Source organism: Haemorhous mexicanus, chromosome 3 (genome assembly GCF_027477595.1).
Source record: "Haemorhous mexicanus isolate bHaeMex1 chromosome 3, bHaeMex1.pri, whole genome shotgun sequence".
NCBI classification, from domain to species: Eukaryota; Metazoa; Chordata; class Aves; order Passeriformes; family Fringillidae; genus Haemorhous; species Haemorhous mexicanus.
The window spans coordinates 25,814,167-25,840,096 of record NC_082343.1 but is presented as its reverse complement, the minus strand read 5'-3'; the positions used below and the strand labels follow the sequence as shown (position 1 = coordinate 25,840,096).

General features: G+C 39.3%; 1 protein-coding gene across 1 annotated transcript in view; it reads right to left on the bottom strand.

Annotated features, from left to right (window-relative positions):
* Positions 1 to 16,638: 16,638 nt before the first annotated feature.
* Positions 16,639 to 25,930, bottom strand: part of MTA3 (metastasis associated 1 family member 3) — a 137,103-nt gene continuing 127,811 nt past the window's right edge. The window contains exon 19 of the mRNA XM_059841159.1: positions 16,639 to 20,991. Coding sequence (XP_059697142.1) covers positions 20,856 to 20,991 — 136 coding nt within the window. The 3' untranslated portion in view covers positions 16,639 to 20,855. The remainder of the gene's footprint in view (positions 20,992 to 25,930) is intronic.

Here is a 25,930-nt window from a genome sequence, read left to right as displayed (position 1 = left end):
CACTGTAGCAGAACTTTTTAATTAAATGTCTCATTATCAGTTCAAATACTGGCCTATTCAACCATTTCTATTTTTGAAGGAAAATACTAAATCCAAGTGAGATACTTGTGAAAACATTTTTTTGTCAAAACCCAATATTTTTTCTACAAAATAACAATATTCACTATAAAAAAACCCATGCACTCAGACTATTTGGAGCAAATAGAAGTAAATACAAATAGGTACCTTGGTTAGGGAAATTATTTACACATTTAACTTTGCCTTTGTTGTCCTCAGCTATTCTATTTCTCTTGTCAAGGCTGGATTTCATGGCAGCAGCACAGTGGCAGAGAAAAGCTGGGCTACAGGTTCCTCTGACACTGTGCAGGCAGAGTGAGTGACACTCAGCAATATTTACCTTGAGGTAAATATTGCTGAGAAGCCTTTGCAGTACAGAACCAAGATAAAGCAGGGAACTTTATTAAATGGAAGTTACCTTCTTGAGAAACACCTTTTAGCCTCACACTTCTGCATGCAATTTCATTGATTTTTCTGGGATTAACTGTGTACATCTGGTTTGTAAGAACCTCTGGCAGACAACCTATGAGTTGAAAAAAACCAAAATAGCTGTCTGAACTGCAGTTTTGCATTCAAAGAAAGTTATGCCTCTGCTTGCCATCTGCCATAATTATTACTGTTTCTTCTGAATGTTCATTGCATTTGAAATGTCTCTGAACAACATTGTTCTTACTAGTTATAAAATTATCCTTACAATGGGTTTACCAAATTATTGATTCAAAGCTTTTTCATAAGTCAGCCACAGAAAACAACACGTTCCATAAATAATGCATTTTGCAGAAGAGTAGGGAGAAAAAGTAACAAGAAAAAAATAGTTTTTCTTGCTTCTTTTGCGTGACTTCCTCACCTCACTTCTCTTAATTGTATCATACATAGTTGATAAAATGTTGACATTCCTATGCAAAAAGAAAATATCTGCTCAGTGTCAATTCTCATATCTCGAGTACTACAGTGAGTGAATTGTTGATGCCCAAGTTCCCAGAGTCCTGAGATTATATTAAAAATTAACAAACTTTTTGAGATAAATGGAGAGAGTGGAGAGGCTTGAGAATAAGCCTCACACATTTCCTCGTGTTTCAGAGAGCTGAATGCTTTTTGAAAAAGAATTAATGATTTTTACTGACCCTGGAGGGCTTTTTAGAAGCGTAAGTCCATTCTGACAATTTTTTTATTACAGGAGTTTGATTAGCAGTTCTTCACAAAAGAGCAGCCAGCTATTTAGGGTGGGTCTCTAATGCAGTTCAGAGCCCAGCTCTCGTGGCATTATGTCCTGGAAAGGCACTTTTTCCATTCCAGACAAAGGAATGAAATTCTCTGCATTACAGAACATTCTGCTGAAGCAACAGCCTCTCCCTGACTGCTCTGTAATGGGCTTTGGAGGGTGATTTGTCTTGGGCCAGGACGCAGGGCAGGCATAAAGTGCTGCCCACTTCCATTAGCAGCCCGTGGGGTCTGTGAGAGCTACCTTGGGCAGGAACAGCCAGGACAAAACTCTTCCAGTGATGCAAAGTGCATCAGCTTTCCAAAGGCTTTAGGAAGCAGGAGGCCAGGAAGGGCTCCCTGAGTACTGAAAACCCCACTGTAAATCCTGTGTGCTGCAGCACACCGGGAGCCATCCCCCACCAGCTGCAGGGCTGGTTCCCCTGCTGCTCCCTGGGCAGTGCTAGAGCCAGCAGCTGCAGCGTGCACAGCAGCCATCCTGAGCCACCCACCTGGACCATGCTCCTCCACAGCAGCTCCCCTGGGCTGCCCTGGGCTCCCTGCTCTCACAGCTACTCCCAGCTGGAAGCCAGGGCCTGACAGAGTGCTGAGAATCCACGTTTCCTGCTGCCTTCCCTTTCCATTTTGGTGAACTGGCACCCCCAACATGTCCCAGTGGATGTGGCAGCCTGCACCCAGGTTATCAGCTCTGAGTGCTCCCAGGCTCCTCAGCACATGAAGAGTTCAGCAAGGCCCAGCCCTTACTAAGCCCTGCATTTCTTCCAGCAGCAGATGCTTTCAATTTTTCCATGATCAATACCTTTAGATTGCACACCTGAGGCTAAGGTTGATTATTTCAGGATACAGGAACGGATTTGCATAAATGTCTGCAGATATAAAAAGACTGAATGATTTGGGTTGGAAAGGTCCTTAAAGATCATCTAATTCCAGCCCTGCCTTCCGTGGGCAGGACACCTTTCACTGGACCAGGTTGCTCAAGCCCCAGGGCTTCATCCAGGAGCCAGGGCAGCATATACTTCTGAAAATCAACAGCATTTCACCAATAAAGCAGCTGTAACTATATCTCACAATAAAGTAAACTTGGAGTGGAAGGGAGCTTTATTCTACTTTTATTTTTAAATTACTCAAAGTCATAAATATATAAAGAGATATCACAGGATAATTCAGGTTGAAAAGTACGTCAGACGAAAATATAATGACCTGCTCAGGGATTTAAATTTTTGTTTGCAACTGCAGTGGATATTAAAAAAAAAAGTTTTATTTTTCCTAGTCTGTGTCTCTAAAATTTTTGTTTACTTGAAATAAGGTAGGAGACATATATAGAAGCTTACAAAAAATAATGCACGATGTGGGAGAGAAGCCATGGTGTGCAAGCCAGCACTTTGCTAGGACCAGCCATTCCTTGCCTGGCAAATTAACTCTGTTGAACAAAAGTAGTCTTTAAATAAGGAATTTAGCAAAGAGATAATGCTATGCTATCCAATTACCAATGGTCTCCCTCACATTGTCTGCAAACACAGCAAACATGAGGCATTCATTTTCAAAGGGGGAAATTGTCCAAGTGTGGCAGAACCATTCCCTTGCCTTCACTGACTCTACATGAAATAATTGATTTGGACAGACACCAACACATGTTGTTGGGGGAGAAGATCCCCAACACAGAAGAGAGAAAATCTTTGCCTCAGACTAGCAGCAGTTACTCAGGCTTCCATCTTACTGGTGGGAGACTATTCCCAGTGGTTAAAATGGAAGCATTTATTGGTAATTACATTAATAATAAACATTATCAGCCTGGCTTCAAATGTTTTACCTTCAAAGTAATTAATGAATATTTGTTTTCAGGGATTTAAACTGTTTCTTAATAGTGCTAAACAATTTTACTGTAGCAAATACTAGAGGAAACAAAGAGTTTGTTACCCTATTCACATAATTGTTACTTAATAAAAAGTCTGCAAAAAAATGTGTGGATTGTTGTTATATGCATTTAATACTAGCATGGGTCTTTAAAGAAGGCTTTAAAAAGCAATTTTTGCAAAAAAAACTTTGCCTCAAGGACCTTGCAGTCTTAATCCACCAATTTAATTGTATTCCTTTTATAGCTAAAGATGGATATTAGATATTCAAGTATCTAAGGATCTAGGGAATCTTAGGAATCTAAGCATATGAAATCAGGTGCTTCCATCCACTTTGAGATGTGCAGCATTTTCACAGACTAAGTTTATGACCAGATAAAATCACTGGATTAAAACTTTAGAAATGCAGATAATTTGATGGAATTATTTAATTTGGTATTTTTCTCTCATTAGTTTTTGTCTGCTTTTATGTTTTGAGGCAAAATAGCAATCAGAGATTATGAGATTCTGCATATTGTGACAAGTTTGTTTCCAAGGAACTTCTTGAGATCAAGCTTGTAATCTCCTGGGGAAAAAAAAAATTGTCCCATAAAAATATCTAAACAGAATCTTAGAGATTGGTGCGAGTTACTCACATTAAAAACATTTTTTAGTTTGAATTTTAAAACAAGATTTTTGCCATTTTCCTTTCTTTTCTCCCTGTAACTGGGTTTGGTTTTGAAAGCTGATTCTTGACTTGATATTTGTGACCCAGAAGTCCTCTGAAATCAAGAAATAATTGGGGTTGGTTGCACATAACAGGGAAAATGGCTGAATACCTCTAGGAGAACTTAGCCTAATCCCTACCCTTTCCTTCCAATTTTCCCTTGCAAGGTGAAGGAAGTGGCAAAGGAGATGCCAAACAGCTTTACAATTACCCTGTGTGGCACCCTTTAAGCTACACAGTCCCTACAGATCTGAAAAAAGGATAGTTTCTTGCTGAAAGTGATATCCAGAGTGCCTGCTAATTAATCAGTGTCTGTACTATCTCAGGTATTGACAATGAAAGAGATTTTTAATTTTTTTTTCTGATGTGGGTTGTACATAGCCTATTAACATCTTTGTTTCTTTCTTCTCAGACTTCTGCTGCATTATTTTCTAAAAAAATTATTAAATCAACTCCAAATGTAATTTTAAAATAGCAAGCCAAATCACTTGCAGCAAATTCAATGTCAGTGACAAATGTAGCACACGGTCTTGAGCATAATTATCCAACTTTTTATACTCACCCTTTTTGCTACTGAGATGTCATTGAAAAATGTCAATTTAAACATTAAATGTAATGAATTACATAATAAATATATATAAACCTAAGACAAAAGGTAAACAACTTTATGTCTGCTATAGTCTGGAAATGATGAATTAGAAAAATCAAAACCTAGAAAAGAGTCACCTACCTACAGGTAATAATTCTGAAGCCAGGCCATTTTATAATGGTGATTCCATTTCCTTTTTTTTTTAATCATTTAAAAATATACTTTGTTTTAATTCAATAAGCTACTTCAAGGTAACTTGCTAGAACAGGAGTGTAACAAAATACAGCTCTAATACAGCAAATAAACCCAGAGCAAAAGTTAAACCCAGGAGAAAAACCGCCATCACGATAATTAACTAGGAATACAGATCACAACCCAGATGGGAAAGTCTTTTAGTGAATCCTTGGTCTGATCATCAGCTGATGAATAGGAAACAACATTGAAATAAAAAAAAGATGTATTTATTTACAGCTACTGAGAGTCAGCTGTGGATCTGACAGGATAGACAAGTCTGATGGTGTAAAATTGAGTCAGAGCTCAGTAGTGACAAATCTGCAGAGACAGGAGTTAAGCAGCAAAACCCAGACTGATTGTACCTAGTCCATGACAAATGACCTAAGGCTAGGATATTTGGACCAGGATATAATCTACTGAAACATTTAGTCCTGCCTCTTTTTTAAAATTTTGCTTGTAGATATATTCTTTCAAGTAGACGTATTCTTAGTAGAATATCATGAGTATGGATACATTACTGTGGATTCTAGAGAAGCCCCATTCCCAGGTAATAGCCCAGAGTGAGTCAAAAAATCAGGGAATATATTGAGTTGGAAGGGCTCCACAAGATCATGAAATCCAGCTCCTGTCCCTGCACAGCACCATCCCCAAGAGCCACACCAGGTGAGTCCTTTCCATCTACTTGTCATTGACAAGTGCCTTATGGATACAAAGAAACACATGTTCCTGCTTCCCATTGTAATCTCTGGGAGTTTGGCCTTGATCAAGGCTTAAGGGCTGTGCAGGCTGGAGACAGTTTGGGGGAGACTTTTGTCCATGAATTAAATGACCCTCTGAACTCCAAAGACGAGCAGACCAAAGCAGGTGACTGTGTGGGAGTGCTCTTGCACGTCTTTCTCTGTCAGGTGATGATCTCCAGCAACTCTCCTCTGTTCTTCACATCCAGAAATCACCCTTAATGCCTGTGGCACGCTATTTTAAGGTTTCCATCAAATTAATAGAAGAAAAGATCACATGAGGAAAATGTGTCCTGGCATAAGGACAATTTCTAGTTCCCCTGCTGCCAACTGAAGCAATGCAAAGTTCAAGCAAAACAGTCACTACATCACGGTGGCTTCTGCTGCAGGAACAACTCAGCTGTTGATGCAGCAGATATTGAATCATCGCTTTTAGTCCAAAATATTTAGGAGAATGGGCACTACAGTCAGATTACTTTCATATGCTGGGTTTTAAATTGTGGTGGTTCAGCTGAAGTATTCAGACAGTAAATATGCTCTCTGAAACAAACTACTTAGGTCATCCCAGGCTACAGTTGTGTCTGATAAAGGAGAAGGATCTTAAAGCATGCACTGAAGATCTCTAGATAAGGCTGCACTAGTCTGAAATGCCCTGATAAGCTTGCTGGCAGGAAAGTTGCTATAAGGCACAATTCCACTGAGTTACAAAATAGCTGATGGCAAAGCCTCTAAACAGAAAAATGAGCAATACATATATTTAAAGATGTTTGGCTGTCTATTTCTATTTCCTGTTATCTCACTGATATGTAAGGTCATTACCCACAGGAATAACAGATACAGACTAAAAAATGTATAGGTCACAATAATGTCCAGACCCAAAGAGGAATATGATTAACAAAATCTAATCCAGTTGCTCCTGAAAGCAGAATATACAATAGATCTCTATGGAAAAAAATAGCAGTTAAAATTTTCCATAAAGGATGCTCTTCAACATAACCACAACCAAATATTAGTTTATTTCTCATTTGGTCCTAATTTCCCTGTTCAGAGTAATTTCATAAACCCTGTCTGTTAAACTAAGCAATCCTCCCAAAACTGGAGGTTTTATTTTTAGAAGATCTATAAGACTTTAAGTATTCCTGGGAATACTTAAAATTTACTGTCCATGTCCTGTACTGTCCTGTTTACAGGAGTTAGTTATTGGGTGAGGAAATGGGAACATGAGGCGTGTGTGCTTCAGACTCAGACAAAAAAGTATTCGCTTATGAACTAAAAGAAACAGTTGAAGATTTGAGATCCCTGGCTTTGCAAAGAAAATAATAAATAAAACACCCCCAAAAATGTAGCAAATCCACTTGTTCAGTCAGACACGCCACCTTCTTTCACGAGATGTCAACAAATAATGAACGTCTGGTAAAAGGGGAACTCACTGAGCTCACCCTACTCATTGCCTTCACAAGTGGTGTTCCACTAGCCCACAGGGGACTGGGTCAGGGAATGGGACCAGTTGCTGCTTTTTCCCCAGAATGCCATTACAGGAAAGCAGCTACATTTTGAGAGAATTATACTGTACCTCTCAGGATACATGTTCCAAAGCTGTTCCAGTTGTTCTGGTAGGAACTTGGCGTGCTGGCGTTCAGACTTCACTGGTATCAGACCAGCAGCTCTCCTCTTCCTTCATGTCTTAAAATGTGAATTCTTCAGCATTGAGACTGTGGAAAACACAGCCCCTTTTAGACTGTGAGCTCTGTGGTGGTAACTCTAGCTGGCCTCAGACTGCAACTCAGGCTGGCTCCTCAGGTGCCCCTTTCTCATCCCATGTGACATGACTGCCCAAGCTGCTTCACCCACCCACTCAATTCCATTTTTTTAAAGAAGCTCCTGGAGGGAATGGGGCTCAAAGCATGTTTGTAGTAAACTTATCAGCCTTCAAGAATTACAAAACTACTGTTGAAGAAGAAAGGACTTAAGCCAAATTGAAGTGCTTTTAAAACCATGCTGTTTAAGAAAAAAAGAATAGGCATCTCTGCTTGCAAATATTCCATTGAACAATCCTATCCAAAATTACAATTTTGATGAAAAGGCAGAATGGCAAGCCTCTTGAACCATGTTTAAATGATAAAGCCAAATCCTCTGTGAGACAATGAAATCCTGCATGGACAGTAAAGCACTAATGGGAAGCAGTTCTTTTCCATGCTAAAAGCTTTGACAGCTGCCTGTGCAAGGAGCATTAAAACACCTAAAGTAAACTTTTCAGAAATTACACAAAGAAACAGAGAACCACTGAAGCAGAGCTTTCTAAGAGACAGCACCACCAAATGCTCTGTGTTGTGTGGTTCAGGTGAGCAAACCAATTCCAGCAGTGCTAGAGCCACATGCTTCATTCTTAGCTTGGTGGTATTTTCCATGCTGCACACCAGAGAGCAATGACTCCGCCTGAACTTTGATAGGATGGGAATGGGAATCATGCCTTAGTGATAGAGGAGACTCTAAGTCCTTTGATTTGTTGGGGGGCAGGAGGGGAGAGGAAGGTTGAAGCCTTATAATTTCACAGTCCTTATTAATCAATTTACTGCTGCTCTCTTCAATACAGTTCCGCTCAAGGGAAAATAAGCATTTCCTGTCCCTTTTTAAGAGCCTGACAAAGTACACATTTGTGTGTGCTTTTGTAATCAATTTAACAATTCAGATCAGACACAACATCTGGTTTGTGGCAAGATTTCCCTTTCCAAAAGAAAAACTGAATTAGTCTATTATGAATCATTCAACAATATTGAGACTACAATCCAAGCAGAAATAAATGTCATAAAACTACCCAACAGTAAACACTAATGACGGTAGGGGATCTAACTTCAAAAATTTTTTCTCATACACTGAGGCACTCCTTTCTTCCTAGCTCAGTTTATTTTCCATTTGGCATTTCAGTCTTGGAATGCAACAATTATCTAGAAAGGGAAAACTCCCTCTGCCTTAAGAGGTTGCCCAACACTTCAGAGTCTTAGCATAATTCAAAGAAAAATTGTTCTGGGTGGAGAAGGTAATGCCACCAGAAGATCCCCCTAAAATCAGAGTTTACTAATTGTTCCCTACATTGCAGGGCTCACAACTCTCTCACACACCCAAGGTGACGAGCAGGTTTCAACCCCAGTGTGCCGTGGGGTGACTCACCACAATGCAGCTGTTATCACTTATTCTATGAACAGTTTATTCTGAGAATTCATTTTATGTGTGGCTTTGGTGAAAATTTGCAGTCTGTGCTGCACTAGAGACCCTATGTCTGGGTTGCTAGTCAGCAAATGATAGGTCAAGTTCAAAAGCTTCATCCAGATACAGCTATTAAGCTTTAAAAATTGAAGCTATTGATCTGAATTATTTCAGTTTAGAGACAGGTCTCATAGAAACGTTATAGGAGCAAGGAGCTCCCAAATTTGCCAGAGTACAGCTGGCCAGGGGTGTATTTTCCCAGAGACTTGTTTCAACTGAGAAAGAGAAATGCCCCAAATGAGATTTTTTTCCTTTTCTTAGTCTTAACAAGAATTCTCTGGGCACAGTGCTACCAGCTTTGGCTTTCATTTCTGGGAGTAAAACAATACTAGCTTGTATGCCTAAGCAACCTTTTTTTTTTTTTTTTTCCCCACAAAACAATGGCAGTAAAAAAATCAGTAGATGCTCAAGCTGAATGTTTTAAAAAATCTTGGTAACATCCCCTTCCTTTACTTCCCACTTTCCAAAAGAATCTCTCACTTGATGCACAAATCACAAGCTTTTTAGAGAAAAATCTAACGGTAGGTTTTGATCTGCTCTGATTTTAAAACTACTCAGAAGCCAGAAGAGCTCATGGGAGCCAGAGATCTCTCCCTTACCACAGGACCTCCTGTAGCAAGGGCAGAGCTGTGACTGGTGATGGAGTAAAGACTGATGGATGAGTAATGCTCCTCCAGCAGCAGCTCTCAATCTTGTTATGTGGGGGAATGTGAGGTGATTAGAGCAAGAGCAGAGGTTGCGGTCAGAGGGACCTCCCAGTATGGGTGCCAACCAAATGTATTGCAAAGAGCAGAATGAACCTCCTTGGCAATGGCACTGACAGCTGGGCTGCTCCCAAAACACACCATGGGCACAGGCTGCACCAAGCAATGCTAGCAGGAAAAACTGAAGCACACTGAACTTTTCATAAATGCACTCCCTCTGAACCAGGCATGCAGGAGAAACTCATCTCTGACTGTATTCAACGCCTGATAGATCTAGAGAATATCTGCCAAGACCTATTTAGCTGAAAGCCAGGGGTTTGGTGGAGCAGGCAGTATCAGCTTTCAGCATTTATATTTGCATGACTATACAAATATATGTTTGTATTTAGAAAATAAACAGTTGTTGTCTGAGGTTTTTTTATTTTTAACCTGCTTGCCAATAAATAAACTTATTTTTGTGTGTTTCGTTTCTTGCATTTATTTTAAGTGCAAGCAAGTGATTAAGTGAAGCACAAATTAAAAGGCAGAGTGGGCTCCCAAGAATGTCACTTGAAGCTTGATTTACTGAAAGTTAGGAAGATGTAAGCTCTGATGTGCTTTTCTTCCTTTTGACATTGAAAATATGCCAGCACTTCCACTCCTAAGTGCCATAATGATCTGGCCTTAAATTTAATTTTAAATTATTTTTATCATGCACACTAGATGGTGCTCAAGTTAAAAAATGAATGGCCACTTCGACAGACTTTTCATGAGATTAGCAAAATACATTAACATACTTATATCCAGAAATCAGGGAAAACTGACTACTCACCTGAGCCCCTTCCTGACTGCTGATCATTTTACTAAAACTGTCTTTTTGCTGACTGTTCACAATCACTCCTGATTTTTAGTTGCATATTTATGAAACTTTTGCTGTGATTTATAGCATCCTGCATTAGTGAGAGCAGAATGAATTACCTGAATATGTGTACACAGCTCCAAACACCATGGAAATACATTTCACCAGCCATCAGAAAGTCAGTAGCTGTGTTCATGACAATACTGACTTTGTGGAAACATTTGAAAACAGAATTATTTCTTTCTCACTGATCATATTGGATTAACCTATTAGTTTGTGGAAAAGTTATCATACTTCTTGACATGTCAAGCAAAGTGTACCAAGTGCACCAAGTGTACCAAGTCACTGACCTTTATCCTAACCACAGTCTGAGTTTTGAGAAAATCAGGCTCTTTTCAAGTAGTGCAGAGAGAAAGGACTCAGCAATTCAGAGTCTGACACTATTCCATAGGTGTCCAGTCCTGACAGACCTCCCTGAACTGGCAATGATGGAACAGAAGTGGTCACAGACACAGGTGAGGACCCAAAACTGGTGAGGAGCAGACACTGACAGCAATGCTGAACTTGTCACAGGCATGCAGACAATGAATGAATCAGAAATATACAGATGCTTGAATCTGGCTGATGACATTGCATTGATCAATTGGAGATATTTTCTACTTTTTCAATACCTTAATAGCTTTTCATGGAATGTTATTTATTTCTGCAGGGCTGATAATTCCTTGGGCAAACCAAAGGCTGACTTGGGCTGCAGGCAGATTGCCCCTTGCAGATCTGGCTGTGCAGCTGCAGATGCTTCTGACCTAAGCTGTTTTTCTTCCATGACCATCAGAGGTTTTTCCTACTCCCCTCTCTCACAGTGGATTTCCTTGAATCCTTGTTCTCTCATTCCAGAACCACAGAGTTAAGCCTAATTTTCAATCTAACTTTGAAGAAAACAGCAGTCCATCTATTCTCTCTGCTGAGAGAGGGCAGAAATTTTCAGCAGTGAATTGGTAGCAAGCAGCTGTTTCAGGGTGACATCTTCAGCCAGCATGGCAGTTGGCAAAGTGAACACCAAGCCCAGCAACACCAACTGGGCTAAGAGGCTTAGCCCAGACCAGATATCAGCTCCACTTTTGGAAAAATCATGACAAATCATTCCAGAATTGCAAATCAGTTGTCTAGGAGAAAAGGACATAGGAAGCAAAACTAATTGAATTTTACAGCACTTTCCAAATCCCCCTAAATATTTGATCACAAAACACAAAAGTGATCTTGATTCCTTTTATCCAACTCCTGCTGCTCTGTCACAGATCAACATTAAAAAACAAATGACTCCAATCTGCTGGAAATAACAAAAGGTAAGAGAGTGTCAAGTGCTGTTTGCACAAAGAGGACTGTGCAATAAAGTTCATAAAATCGTGAGCAAAGTTCACCTTTATCCTCTACAAATAACATTTCAACTTCCCTGTGTGTATATAATGAAAAAAGCAATGTTTCATCACATACAACCACCCTGTATTTACAGTGTATTAGCCCATCTTTTTTTGCCATGAAACAAAAAGCATTTAACAAATTGTGAACAGAAATCAACACGGATTTAAATGTGGGGAGGCCATTAGGAACTAGAAACCCTCACCCAGCCCTTTATTCAGAGAAAAAGAATGCATCTTTTTCTTCCTCACATCAGATAACAACACACATCCTCTGTAGAAACCAGTGACATCCATCCACTGTCTAAATACAGACCCTGTATACACTACCAGCTCCTGAATAAACTTTTTTTTTCACCCCAGACATTGCCATGAGGCTATAAATCTAAAAAGCATTTTTAAATGATTACAGGAGGATATTAGCCCTAACCTAAAGAGCTTACAGCTTAGCCTACAATCCTTCTTCAGGATTCTTTATTGCTGCCAAGGGGATTTGCACAGATGCAGCAGAAGGCCACTTCTAGAAGTCCACATGACTTCACAGAGATTAATTCTACAGCTCCTATGGTGAGCATGGGGCTGCACCAGAGCATCCCCAGGCAGAATAAACTCATCTGCTCAGGAAACCATTTCTGTGACAGTGCAACTCTGAGATACTATCACCTCATCTGAACACGCAGAGAACTGAATGGATAAGGAGGAGTTGTCTTTCTATAATCACTCTGATTCTTTTTCAGGCACAACAGAGAATTAATTGCAAAGCAAAGTCTCTTCTCTCATTGAGGATTTTAGCAATAAGAAGACAGAGGGTTGGAGAACACTGCTGCAGACAGTGCTTTCCTGGGTTGTTAGGCTGAGCCTTTGGTTGTGTGCAGCAGTGAGTTTAGGCACTGGATTTTGAACAGTACACGTAGGTTGGCCCAGATGGGCAGAAGGCTGAAATCAAATCAGCAAAATGAAAAGAGCTAGTGAATCAGATTTTCTCAAATTAACTCCTATTTAAAAATAATAAGCAACTGCAATTGATTCTCGTTAGTGCATCAAGGGAAGATGGAGAAAATCCAGAGCTAGGCAGTCACTTCATTTATATTCTTCTATTGAAATCTTGCACATTTAATCCATATGAGCAGTAAACAGAAGAAAGCTACTCAGCATTTAAGCAGTCAGTGTAATTACAGGCTGCCAAGCAATGTGCAATAGGTGCAGTTGAGCCAAACCCTAGAGCAGAACTCCCTAAAAAAAAAGCCAGACATCTTGAGATTGCAAGTCTGAAGCAAGCCCCCATTTTTGGAAGGGGAAAATACAAAACCACTAGATCCAAATAGCCAAGAAATTCAGCAGGTTTAAAATATTTATCCCGATTTGAGTTCTGACGATTTGGCCAGTACACTGTCTAGGTTATTGAGCTATAAACCCACGTCAGATGTTTGCTGCACTCACCCCAATAGGTATAAATATTTTATTTTGAAGACTATGAAATTTAAAATAAGGTCTGATTATCAGTAAATGAAAGACCAACAGAAAGAAAGGTGAAAAGGAAACCATAATGGAAAAAAAATGGCCTTAAATTGAAAAATGAAGGGGTGAGGGAGCAAAAATTTCTCAATGTTTATAGCATCTTGATTATAATCTTCCTTGACATCATTCTGAAACATGAGTTAAAATCCATAGAGGTTTGGATTCAACAAAGCAAAGAAAACATAATATGGCAGGCTTAGGGTGCCTGAGCATCGATGAAGAAACTTAGAAGGGGAGTGGATCCAAATATACCATTGGGATCCAAATATACCATTAAATAAGAGGGCTGGCAGTGTATTCCACTTATGCAGCAGTGGAATGGGAGCATCCCCAGAGGGCTCAGCCACTCTGAACCATTTGTTATACTCCAAAGAGCAACAGTGCCATGGAGCTTTCTTTAGCCACAGAGTAAGGCACTCTGCCCCTATGTGTGCAGCAGCACCAGCCTGCCAGGCTGTCCCCACACTTAGAACTCCAGAGGAAGAAGAATCAGAGTGGTCTGTAGTGCCCAGGATAGTCTGTGTGCAAAGGGACAACCAGCAGTGATCCAATCTTTTCTCCAGCAGTGATCCAACATTTTCTTCTCCCTGGCACTCAGCAGCAACTGAGCCAAACCCACACAGTTTGGGGAAGGGGAGCATCACCAGCCTTTCCCTTCTTCTGAACACATACAAGAAACAGGAAAGCAAGCAGAGACCATGAAAAAAGAAGAAAATACTTAACCATGCCTGAACTGTGCACGTACAAATGGCAGGATGGAGCCTGGTCTGCTTGGAAAAGCCAATCAATACTGGACTTACTGTCACTAATACAGAAAATAAACAACGTGGCAGGATTATCCAACAGCTGAGATTGTTGAGTCAGGCTCCTGCAAGCAGACTGTGCCACATACTGTCTTACTATAGAATAAATGCATATCCTAAGGATCAAAGGCATTCAGTGTAACTTTTCTTAGAGTCACTGCCTGATAAAAAGATTAAAATTCCAAAGGAAATCAAGACTGAAGGAAAATAAACAAATATAGAGCCCTTCATCAATACTGTAGTCTTTAAATTTTCATTGCATCTGCCCCAGTAACTTATCTTATTGCAAAGTTAGAGTTCATTTTGCCAGTGATGACTGGGCAGAGCAGACAGCACAATGGAGGAGTTTGATGAATACAAGAAGAGCAAGTGCAGTGTCAGTAACAGAACAGTAACAGAAAGGACACTTTGAAAGGATGATCCTTCTGTCATGAACAGTTGTACCCATGTAACAAAAGAAAATCACATTTAGTGTCCTAATCTGCTATATCCTGCTAGTTTAATGTTGTATACTCTTTACTTACTTCTTAGCTTCCCACAAATGCCTGTGAATTTTTTTTTTTTTTTTTGCTATTATTATACAAAATGGATTTTTATGTGCCTAAGCAAAAGAAACTAGGAAAAGAACCACTTTTTTTTTTACCCCAAAGGTGATATGAACTGCCTCCTCCACACTAATAAAAATATTGATCCAGATTACGGAGGAGAAAAACTCCAAAGTAATAATATAGCTAGCCAGCAGGGGAAAAAAATCTCTACAAATAAATTAGAGAGTTGCCATGTTCCTCCAGACTCACTGGGACTTAGTTTTGGTGAGGAAATTCTGCAGTCATGAACTGACAACTTGGTGAGGAAGAGAATCAGCACCAAAATCTGGCTCTAAACCTTTTACCCAAAGCAGTACAGATCAAGATTTATTTCCTGAAGGTGATTCTCTTCCTTAAAAAACTCCATTAGGCCATTTAAAAACAAATGTTCTTCCAACATCAGTGCCAATTTTAATGCTTAAGGAGCACCCCAGCTATACAAAGTGGACTTTGATTTGAGTGTGTATCTTAAATATTACTGGCCACACACAGTTCTTTGGCATGCCATCTAGGTTTCATCATCATTTAAACGAGCAATAATGAGTTTTAATTTCCATTAAGATCCCTCTGCTTAGCTTATAAGGAGCACACTTCAGTGTGCACACAAAAAAAAAAATGTATATTTGAAGAACCTTTGGTCTTGCCACAGCAGTAACGAGTGGCTGTAATATAACAGAGCTCTAAAGCTCACGCAGGATTTTTATGCTACTTTGGTAGCACTCATACATCAATTACTTACCTGTTTTGTAAAGCAACCATGATGCATCTGAAATAATGGAAAAGTGTCACCATGGCAGACCACCCTCACAGAAAAGCTTTCTGTATTTACAGTAGTTTATGAAAGTTCTGCATATACCACGGACCAAAACAAAACTCAGCTCTTAACAAAATGTCCTCTCCAATAATTTCTGCTTTCAAGTAGACAGCAGAGCCATGGATTTATTGGTTGTTTTTTTGGGTTTCATTTTTTTGGTTGGTTTTTATTGCAGGGGTGGTTTTTAAGATGTACTTTTTTCTTTTTTTCTGACTGCTAGAGCAAAGGAAAGAAAAAACCTTTAATGTCCTTTCATTGCTGAGGCTTTGTATGTGTGATCAATACCTTCACAGTGAACCAAAGAACTGGGAGACTAAAGTTACCCCCTAGGTGCCTATTTCAACTAGACAAAGGAAAGGCTGTACAGCCATACTTTGAAAGCAATCCAAGGAGTCCCTTGGACCTCCTCCTTTTTTACTGAGATTCCTTGTGAGCCTGTCCAAGCCTGCTTGAAGAGATTTCCAGTTCCTTGGTTCTGCCAGCAAAGGACTTCTTCCAGAGATTATCCCCTCCATGTTACCAATGCTTCACTCCCAGAAGGACTAGTAAATACAACTCATCTTGCCTATTAAATCCAAACATCACAGAAGAACTTGAGCTCTTCTACTAGGATCTCCACAGGTGTCTTTGGGGGAGGAGGTGGAGAGAAGGGAAGGAGAAAAAGCTAATCCATTCTAAAACAAACATTTATATTTAGCCTGTGGACTAAGCAACCCGCAATCTCCAGGACAGACTGGGGAATTAGGGGATGGAAACAGCTGCCTTGAAAAAACCTGTGAAGCAGCAGTCCTTACTTATGTTCAGAAGACCTTTATATGATTTTCCTCTGGAAAAAAAAATCCCAATAATTTGCAGAAATTAGCTTAGATGTCATTAAAGAAGAGGACTCAGATTATGTTCCATATTTACATAGAAGCCACCAGTTCCAGGAGCTACCAAATGAAGATACAAAGTTTTTTGACACTAATACCAACCTGAGAAGTTTAGATGGACCAGTTCACTGGAGATTGCAATGCTTCTAGTATTGCTTTTGTGGACTATGAGTCCTCTTGCCTAGATTTCAGCTTAATCCTAAGCAGCCTTCTGGTGCTCCAGTGTAAGGACCAATACTGCATGTCTCACGTTCTCCAACTTCTGAGTCTTCTCTCCTTGTCCCCTTGTTACCTACTTGTCTTTTAAACTCTCATGTAGTTTACCAATCTTCAGTCTTTCGACTATTCAATAGCCTACTGTAGGACAGGATGACACTCCCAATGTCAAAATTTAGTTTCCTGCAAAAAGGGCCAAGAGTCACAGAGTTTGTACACAAAGACACTTTAATGCAAATCAAATAGCACTGTTTCATTCTAAGGTGCTCCACATTCTCAAACACCCAACGCTGAGCTTTCCAGTTTTACCATTCCATTGAGAAATTCACTTTTAGTCTAAAGAGCAGAAATTTTAAAAGACAACTCTTTAATTTTTACCTTTTTTTATTTAATCAATACAGTATTTCAATACCAAATGTTAAATCTTTATGAGCAACAGGAGCATATTCTGCAAATTTGTTGATCACTGTACAGTACAACCTCAAAACTCTTATCCAAAACCCATGTATTCCAAAATTAGGTTTCCTCCCTCAACATGCAACATTTGAATAAAAAAGTCCTGACTTACTCCAAAAAAATCCACTATGCAGTTATATAAACTCAGATCTTTTGACAACCCCTCTGGCTTATGAAGACACAGGTTTATATAAAGAAGCTTCAAAAGAAAATGAAAAATGAATATTATTCTGCTGAAATTCCAAGGGATTCTAACAATTCCATTACCATAGCAGAACATGTACATAAAGACACTGTGTCCAGTGATATAGTATTTCTGAAGGACTATAGTTGTTCTCTGCAAAAGGCTGTGGCGTGTTATACTGTGACTATATCAGAAACTACTGTGCAGCCATTCCATTTTATTTAAGCCTTCATAATTAGGAAAGTATCTCTGTGGAAATTATATTTATTAAAAAAAATAAATCTTATTTTAGATTACTAAAAAAGTGCACATTATGTAAGTGCAGGCTCCATTTCACCATTTCTACTCCTTGTTTGTTCTACATTTCACTTCCAGTTCCCAGTTTTTCATAATATGCTGCAAGGCTTGGACTGCAGAAACGAAGGCTATATTTGCCTTTAATCAAAACACTGGTTTTAAAGATGTTTTCATATGAACAACACATTTCAGGCAATCTCAAGTACTTCAAAACGTTCTTTACCATCCTACAGAATCAAAACCTCCACCACTAAGTCGGGGCCTTTAAAAAATAATCTGAAAACAGTATACACAATATTTCAAGAAAGCAGAGCAGCTATATAGTTGAAAATGGCAACATAGACATTTTAAACATTAAACCAATCCTCCTACTTTCTGCATGAGGTCTCTGGACACAAAGAGATTGTGCATTTTACATTTTTTTTTAGCCCCATATTTGTAAGTGGAGAGGCAAATTTCCAGAAGGATTTCTTATTTAGCTAACAGAAAAATAAATCACATTGTAAATGCAGTGCTGTTGCTGCCTTGATTCTCTCACATCGTGGCAAGTATCAAACTTCTTGTCCTTGCTTACAAGGTTCATGTTTATACTCAGTGTCATTGTTGATGACTGATATATGTTGGCTGATTTTAAAATAAGTAACTTGGGAAGATTGATAAAGAAGTACAGAGCTCTGATTTGTTGTGGATATACTGCTTCAGTTTACAGAGGAATGTGTCATCTTTGCTCACAGCCAGTGCAAACTATTTTAACTCAACAGAAAGCATGGAATTGCACGATATTGTGATGAGGAGTTTCACAATTCCTACAAAAATTTAAATCGTTATGCCCAAACCCAGCAGGAGGAACACAACTTGAGCACATCTTCCATCCACACTCTCAGTCGAAATTCACGGGTAAATCCTGCATCCATCTCTGAGGAACATCTTGAGGGACAGATGAAGGCGAAGAGAGAGCAGGTAAAAACTAAGGTGCAACGCCTGGTGTGCAGTTTCTCTGTGCACTGTGTGCAGTGTAGGAGAGAGGAGGTCTCCCTGCAGCTGCGTGCAGAACTGTTGAAGGACAGAGCAGAAGTTGTTCCACATATCAGTCTCCTCCATGCCTTACCCACCCCAAGGCTGGGCTGTTGCAACATGGGGAATGGCTCTGCTGGGCAGAGGTGGAAAATTATATCCAGTGTATCCAGAGGAAGCACCTCAGCTTGGAGCTGCAAAGGATTCTTCCTTACCTTGGCTATTTGATGCAAAAGATAATGGTATCAGGCAGCTGGCTGCTGACAGGGAGCTGTGTTACCAGTCTCTCTCTCCTCAGAGGGAAAGAAGAAAAAATGACTTCACATCAGACTATTACAGATACTAATACTTTTGTCAAAAGCAGGAACACACAGAGATTCTACAAAATACTGTCTAGACACTGGAGCACACTGACTAAAAGAAATCATTTGAGTACAAGCTTAATAAGGCAGGGTAAAAAAATCTACCACCGTACAGCTAACAACACTTTGAAAATGAGTCTGCTGTGTGTGATTTCAGTGATGCCTGAGGGAGACAAAGCTCGTTATGTTCATGTTTTTTCATACTTTCAGTCAAACAGATTGCTGAATAATCATGTTCCCTTTATTCTAATGGGTGAGGAAGCTATTATACAGAAGGTGTTTCCATATGTTGCAGTTAATAAAGGCAATTCTGACTAATAAGAGTAGGTTGTCTCCACTCAGCTATCTGATAAAAAGCCCTCCTGTTTAGAGGAAAATGCAGATCCGGTGCCTAGAAGACTCCCAGAGCCGCACATTTCAGTGGCTACTGGAAAGTACTGTAGGTAGATGAATCCCAGGTCTTCTCCAACTGAATCTGAATCAATGACATTCACTAAAATGTTCAGGGCACTAGGAGCAAGCACTCCTTGTCATCAACCTCCCTTCGTATCCACCCTTTTCTTGCTGGTGAAGGACAGCGGACAAGACCTGGATCCATCATTATGGAAAGTCATCAGCAAGTCCCTTCAAGAGGTCAGAGTGCTCTCTTCTTTGAGGAAGCGTCTGGGTCACTATCTTAGGAGCTCAAAATTCTACATGGAGAGCATGGCTAGCTTTAGGCTGAGATCACACATGCTCTTTCAGACCGAAACAATAAAATGCATGGGGAAAAATAATTTTGGGGGGATCACCCAGAAGTATGAGATGTCACTTACATCCTTGTCTTTCTAACCACAAAGCTGGGTGCATGCCCACAACTGGGTGAAAACCTCACACCTGCACTATGCTGTCGGAGCTACCTAGTAAATGGAGAGGAAAAAAAAAAAAAAAGTCTTGAAGCTCATCTCAGTTTGCTGTGACGAGGTCAGTGTCTGACCACATCTTTAAAAGCCATATGGAATCCAAACCTATTGAAGGACAACTTGCCTCAGATGATTGATATATCCCAACTAGGTTCACACAGCAGTGCTCCACACTGGATTTCTCTGGATTTCAAAGTAGGGCAGAGATTGTTCACCTGTAAGTACCTGAGTAGAAATAAAAGACCTGCCTCTGTTGCCATTCCCACCTTCAGGGAGACTGACAGTTTCCTACAAGAAGTTTCAAAAGGCACATCATCTCTCCATGGTAAGTATCCATCTGTAGCCTTACATTTATGAATTCAAAGCATTCTGCAAGACCTCTTTATCCAGACATATAAAAATGAAGAAATTATTTTGTGGAGAGACATTATTAATAGGAAATAATCTGTTTCTTCATGTCTTCTGGGAATGGTGTTCTGCTGGTTTTCACTATTCAGAATAGGCTTCAAGAAATGCAAAAAATACCCAAAGAAATAGGCAGATGCTTTCAAATACAGAGACAATGGGACCAGTTCCTACACATGCACCTAGTCCAGCTGGATATTTACTGTCACAAATAATACTTTCCAGGATTTTAAACAAAGCTAATATGGCAAACATTTTCAAAATTGGACACTAATTATGGACATTTCCTAATTCAGTCTAAGTTTCAGAACTGCTGAACCTTGTCCTCGTGGACGTTCAGTATAGCAAATCAAACCCAAGGTGACTCAAGCCAATACTGAAAAATATGAACATCCAAGTTTGCAGTTCTGTTTGAAAATGCAACATCTCAAGGCTAAATCCCATTTTAAAGACACTGCAATGGTTTTGAAAGCTGCATATTTTTTGTTGAGCCACAAGAAGGCATAGACAAATGTGATGGGTGGACTCTGCATCCATTCACCAGTGCAAACAGCCCTCCCTGACCAGCCAGCACACTTGTCTGGGAGCGGAGGGAATCTGGGACAGGCCTGTACAGTGAACCAGGAGTAGCCCTTGCAGAGATGAGGGAGAACAAGGGCTGCTGTTGGATCCTGCCCAGAACACAGAACCCGGCCACAATATGTCCACACAACGTTTCTGTCTCAGAGATGAGGGAAGTCCTGTTATGTCTGCTTTCACAATTAAACATGATTTTGACATTATTATGGTGCTGATGCTGTTATGTCTTCAGTGTATGATGGGTCCTGGCTCTGCTCGGGCCTGCCTATTGTTCATGAGAGACTTTGTCTTTGCAATGATCGGAGAACAAGGTGTTCTGGAAGCTCTTTTCAGCTGTGACCTGGTGAACTTCTTACGGATTTTTCTGTAAGGAGGGAAGGAGGAAAGGAGGGAAGGAAGAGAGAGACAACAGTAGAGATAAATCTCAGTCTTTAACAGAAGACTGCACAAGAGCCGATAACAAATATAACAAATACTCTTACCAGAGCAGGAAGGCTAGTTCATGGAAAAGAGACTTGCAGGCAACAAGAGTCAGCCCTGTCCAGCAACTGATGATTCAGAGTTGTCTGATAATGGTTCATCGAAAAGTGAATTGGTGTTAGATAATACTTGAATGATAATATTTAATTACATGAAATCTTGGGCCAGAATGCCCAGGTAGTGAATCCTCACATGTGATATCGATACTGGAATGAAGGACCCCAGAAGAAAGGACGATGTTAGCACCCAATAAAAGTGCTACCTCTGTAAAAGTGGGAGCAATTGTTGTTATTTACGCTGTACCACTTCCACAGACATGACCCAGAGCTCTGGGCATTTTTACTAGGGCCATTCAGGTGCAGTAAATTCACTCTCATTTTTGAATTTCAGCTGATAAATGAAACATATTAACTCCAGGTGGCCATGTTGTTTGTACTGTAATCCTAAATATCCAAGGATAGTTAATTTTGAAGCATAAATACTTGCTATGTTTCAACTGCTCTGTCTCTTTACTATTATAAGTCAATAACCACAATGCTGAGGGTATCCAGGGTATGGTATCAGAAAATACAGAAAAGGTACACACAGAGTATGCCAAGAAACAACTTCATTGGCAGAGAACATTACCTGAACATTACCTGAACATTAAATGCGGCTGGAAAATGACCTATTTTCTAAATTTACTCAAGAATCCCAGCCTTCTTTCAGGTAGTTTTACAAATTTTAGGGATTTTGAGCTTATGGAAATGAGCATACTGGGGCCTCTAATACTTAATGACACCAGGCTTTCTAATTCAGACTTTTTGACTTGAAAATGTGACCTACAAACTACAGGGTGATGAGGTGCCTACCTGCATCAAGGTTCTGAGATGGTAACTCAAGGAGTGGTTTTTTCCCTTTCATCTAAGTGGGCTGTTACCTCTGCAACTGAAAAATGGTGGCACATGACATTGAAAATACATGATCAGCTGTAAATAAATACTATTGAATTCTAAAATAGCAATTTGCTTATTAAATTTCAAACACTAGTTTGTTACTAGTTAGTTACAGGTTGAGTGCTCCCCAGGGATGTAAGCTTCCACGTTAACTGGGCCACAGAGAGAACATAAGGGAAAAAAAAACCAAACATGCAAAAAGCAGAAGAATATCCTCTGCTATCAGAGGTTAAAGGAAGCCTGAAAAATACATCTATTTTGGTTAATATATTTTAAAGTTTCAGAGATGTACTCCCTTTTGAAAGAAGGATGTCTTCATGTCCTGGAATACCAAGTTAGGGTTTAGCACCATTCAGCAATAAGCAAAACAGAAGAAAAGGAATCACCAGAAAGTTTGGTTTCAGCTTTTCACACATTCCCACTGAGAAAAAAAAATATTGCTTGAGTGTTGGTCACCTTAAATTAGGCCAAAAAAGATATTAAATTGATTGCAAATATATTGCATATCTTCCAGAATGGTAAAACCGTAGAACTGCAATCTCAGACTGGCAGAAATGTGTCTATCTAAAGTAGTGAGATAGTCAGGCTATATGAATTCATGTGAATGGACAATAGCCATTAGCCACACCAATCACTAAGGGAGACCATCTCTGCAAGAAGTGGATCCTTTCTGAAGTATTTGTTTGCAAAACTTTGTATTTATTTACAGAAGGAATGTGGTCATTAATCATTTGAGAAGCCCAAGGTTCAAATAATATCAGATCATTGTTTACCCTTCTGAATTTTTTATAAGGCCGCTTTATAAACTGCCTAGAGGTTCCTGGTTATAAAAGTAATTTGCAGCTGACACTACATGTAAGGACAGTAAAGGATTTGAGATTACAATTTGTCATTATTTCGTACGGACAGTAAAGTAAAAGATACAGTTATTCCCATTAAACACTGGTTCAAAACCAACACAAAGAAAGGCAGAAGAAAAAGGTCATCACATTATTATATCAAGCAAGCCACAAACAGAGTAAACTCCTCACTGAGTATAAAAGAAACTTGCTCTATACAATCTGTCAGAAAAAACTAATCTGCTAGGCACTCTTAAAAGGCAATCCAGCACTTCTGCTTAAACAGGATTGTGAAAATGCTTCCAGAAATTAGCTTTCTGGGATACAGCCTTTCAGAAATAAAAATGGAAGAATGGAAATTTCCACTGACTACCATTACATGTTATATTTAAACAATCATTTCTCGAAAAGCCAAAACTGTTCTTTTTACTGCAAAACTTATAGAAGGTGGAATCTTTACGCTGAAGAATTTAGCATCTAAATACAGTCTAGCTTTTTGAGACACATTCATCAGGTTTCATAATTCTTCAGTCTTTTTAACACTTAAACATGCAGTTTGCAATAATAGCTGACAAAAACCAGGATATTCAAAGATAAAATTGTTGTCACCCTTTCACTCATAGCACTTTGCCCTCCCCCAAAGATACACTGAACTAAGGGCAGAGTCAATTTTAATGCTCAATTTCCTGTCCCTCTTTCAGTTAATACCAGCCATATGTTTTAATTACTTAAAGCTTTTATCTGGCAATGGCAATGAATGGCTTAATATCTGTATCGCTGGTAACATCCTTTGCAGTTGTTAGGAGAGATTAGTTGCCATTTTCCCTGGTTTTTTTTCTTTGACTTTTGTACTAGTTCTCGAAGCATAAGGCATTACAGGCTTGAAATGCTAAATCAAAAGTATTTTAAAGCCTTTACTTTGAATTTCTAGTCTTCTTGAGACCAAAGGTGTGAGAATGAGCTAAATGTTTAATAGGGAATCAGTACATAAAGCCCACTGTGTTCATTTTTAAGTAAAATGTGATGCACTGGTGTAATGTAGGAATAATACACATTTTTTATGTCTGCATGACACTTCGATTATTAACTGCACATAAAGGTACACAAGACCCCTTGCACATAGACAGGGAAATGTGGAAATGTACATAAGTCTTACTAAAGGTCTAGATGAAAACTCTGTTCAAGTTTCATACACAGACTGGAAGCTCATGGGTAGAAATAATAGTTAGGCTGTACAGGGCATTTATGCCATGCTTAAATTTAATTGGGCTAGTCATTATAATTAACCAACCCTTTCTCAGGATCCAAGTGTGTTCCATGTAACTCACCATCTGCTGAAGTGAAGCACAATCCTATATAATCTATTCTGTCCAGATTTCTCAGGAATCGGATAACTGGGAGCAAAATTTCACATTTGCAAAAGCTGACTCAAAGTTCCCTTCTCCAGTTCTGCCACACGCTAAAACAGCATCAATTTTTAAACTTGATACGAATAAAGAGAGGCCTCCAACTGGCATCAGTCAAGAATGTGTTTTGAAGCCTTTTCTAGTAGGACTGGAAGGCATTGCCTGCTTTAAGTTTGTTGATATAGACTGTTACTGTGCTATATATAAACTGTTGTGCATCCATGTTGCCTCCTCTGCATTGGACTCAGAGTTGTGATGAGTACTCTGACTTTGGTCTTATCAACTGTACCAACAGGACTTAAGAAGCAATATTAAATAAATACAAGTCATGCAAGAAGTTATACAGTGAAAGAAATTAATTGCATGCAAATGCCTGCTGATATTTCAGCAGATGACAAACCTTGTTTTGAAAGAAACCTTTTCCTAGGAAGAGGAATTGCCTTCAACATACATGCACTTGTGAGATGCCCATAACTCTTCTTAAATAACAAGGTCCAGAATTGCTTTTGGTGCTCTGTTTCCACTAAAAACACACTAATGACCTAATACAAACCTGGCTACAGAGTCTGAAGCTCAAGGACACTGTTTTGTTTTCCCCACTCTCCCTAAATTAGTTCGATATTTTTGGCTGATTCTTTCTTAGACTGATGCCATTTGAGCAACATCCTCATATGTAAGAACTGGTGCTGTGGAAATGTATTGCTATCCAATGGCTGGTAGCACAAGGAACACCCCCAGGTCAGCAGGAGGCACAAGAAAACTGATTTCCTGCACAATCATAGTTGAAATCCCAGATAATCTCTCCACTGGGGTGAAGTATTCTGCTATGACTTTCCAAGTGTAAACAGCAACATAAATGTGCTAGATGCATAAATACTGCCAACACTGGCAGAATTTTGTGTTCTGGCACAAATTATGTGTGAAACTTGCAATCAGTCTAACCACAGAGCCATTCAGAAAGAAAACAAGGCTAAAAAATACGAAAAAAACGTATTCTAGAGAAATGTTTGTGAAGTTGGTTCTGCTCCAGGGCAATATAAATTTTGTACAATTAAAATTTTCATTTTGAAAGTGCAAATTCAAGGCCCCTTTAAAAAACAACTATTTAAAAGAATAACCATAATTCCTTGGTGGTTATTAGATTAAATAATAATTTATTTCTCTGAGGGCTTCTTTTATCCAGAGGTATATTTTAACTCTTCAGTGAATTAAATTACAGGAGTGGGTACTATCTTAGAAAGCTGGTAGGCTTTTTATTCATTTCAACAGGTTTTAAACATAGAGAAATGCCAAAATGTGTGCAGTGCTGCTTGCTGAAAGAGAATTTAACTGGGGTGAAGCTGTAGGCACAGATCCTTAGAAACCTGATACGTTACTGACTGAAGGACTCACAGCACTTCCTACATTTCTACCTGTGTGCAAATGAGAAGTATTCTATTTAATTCTTTGGCTCGCTGCTTTAGACTTTGTTTTCCCCCTCAACACTTTCAGGATGAAGCTTTCCCATATTGCATTGAAATTTTAATTGAACCTCAGCATGATAGAAACTAGTTAAAAATAGTTTTGGAAGGCAGAAGTGGGTTGACACTGATACACCTTTTAAAAATAAGGGCCTTAGGAAATGTTAATTTATAAAAACAAAA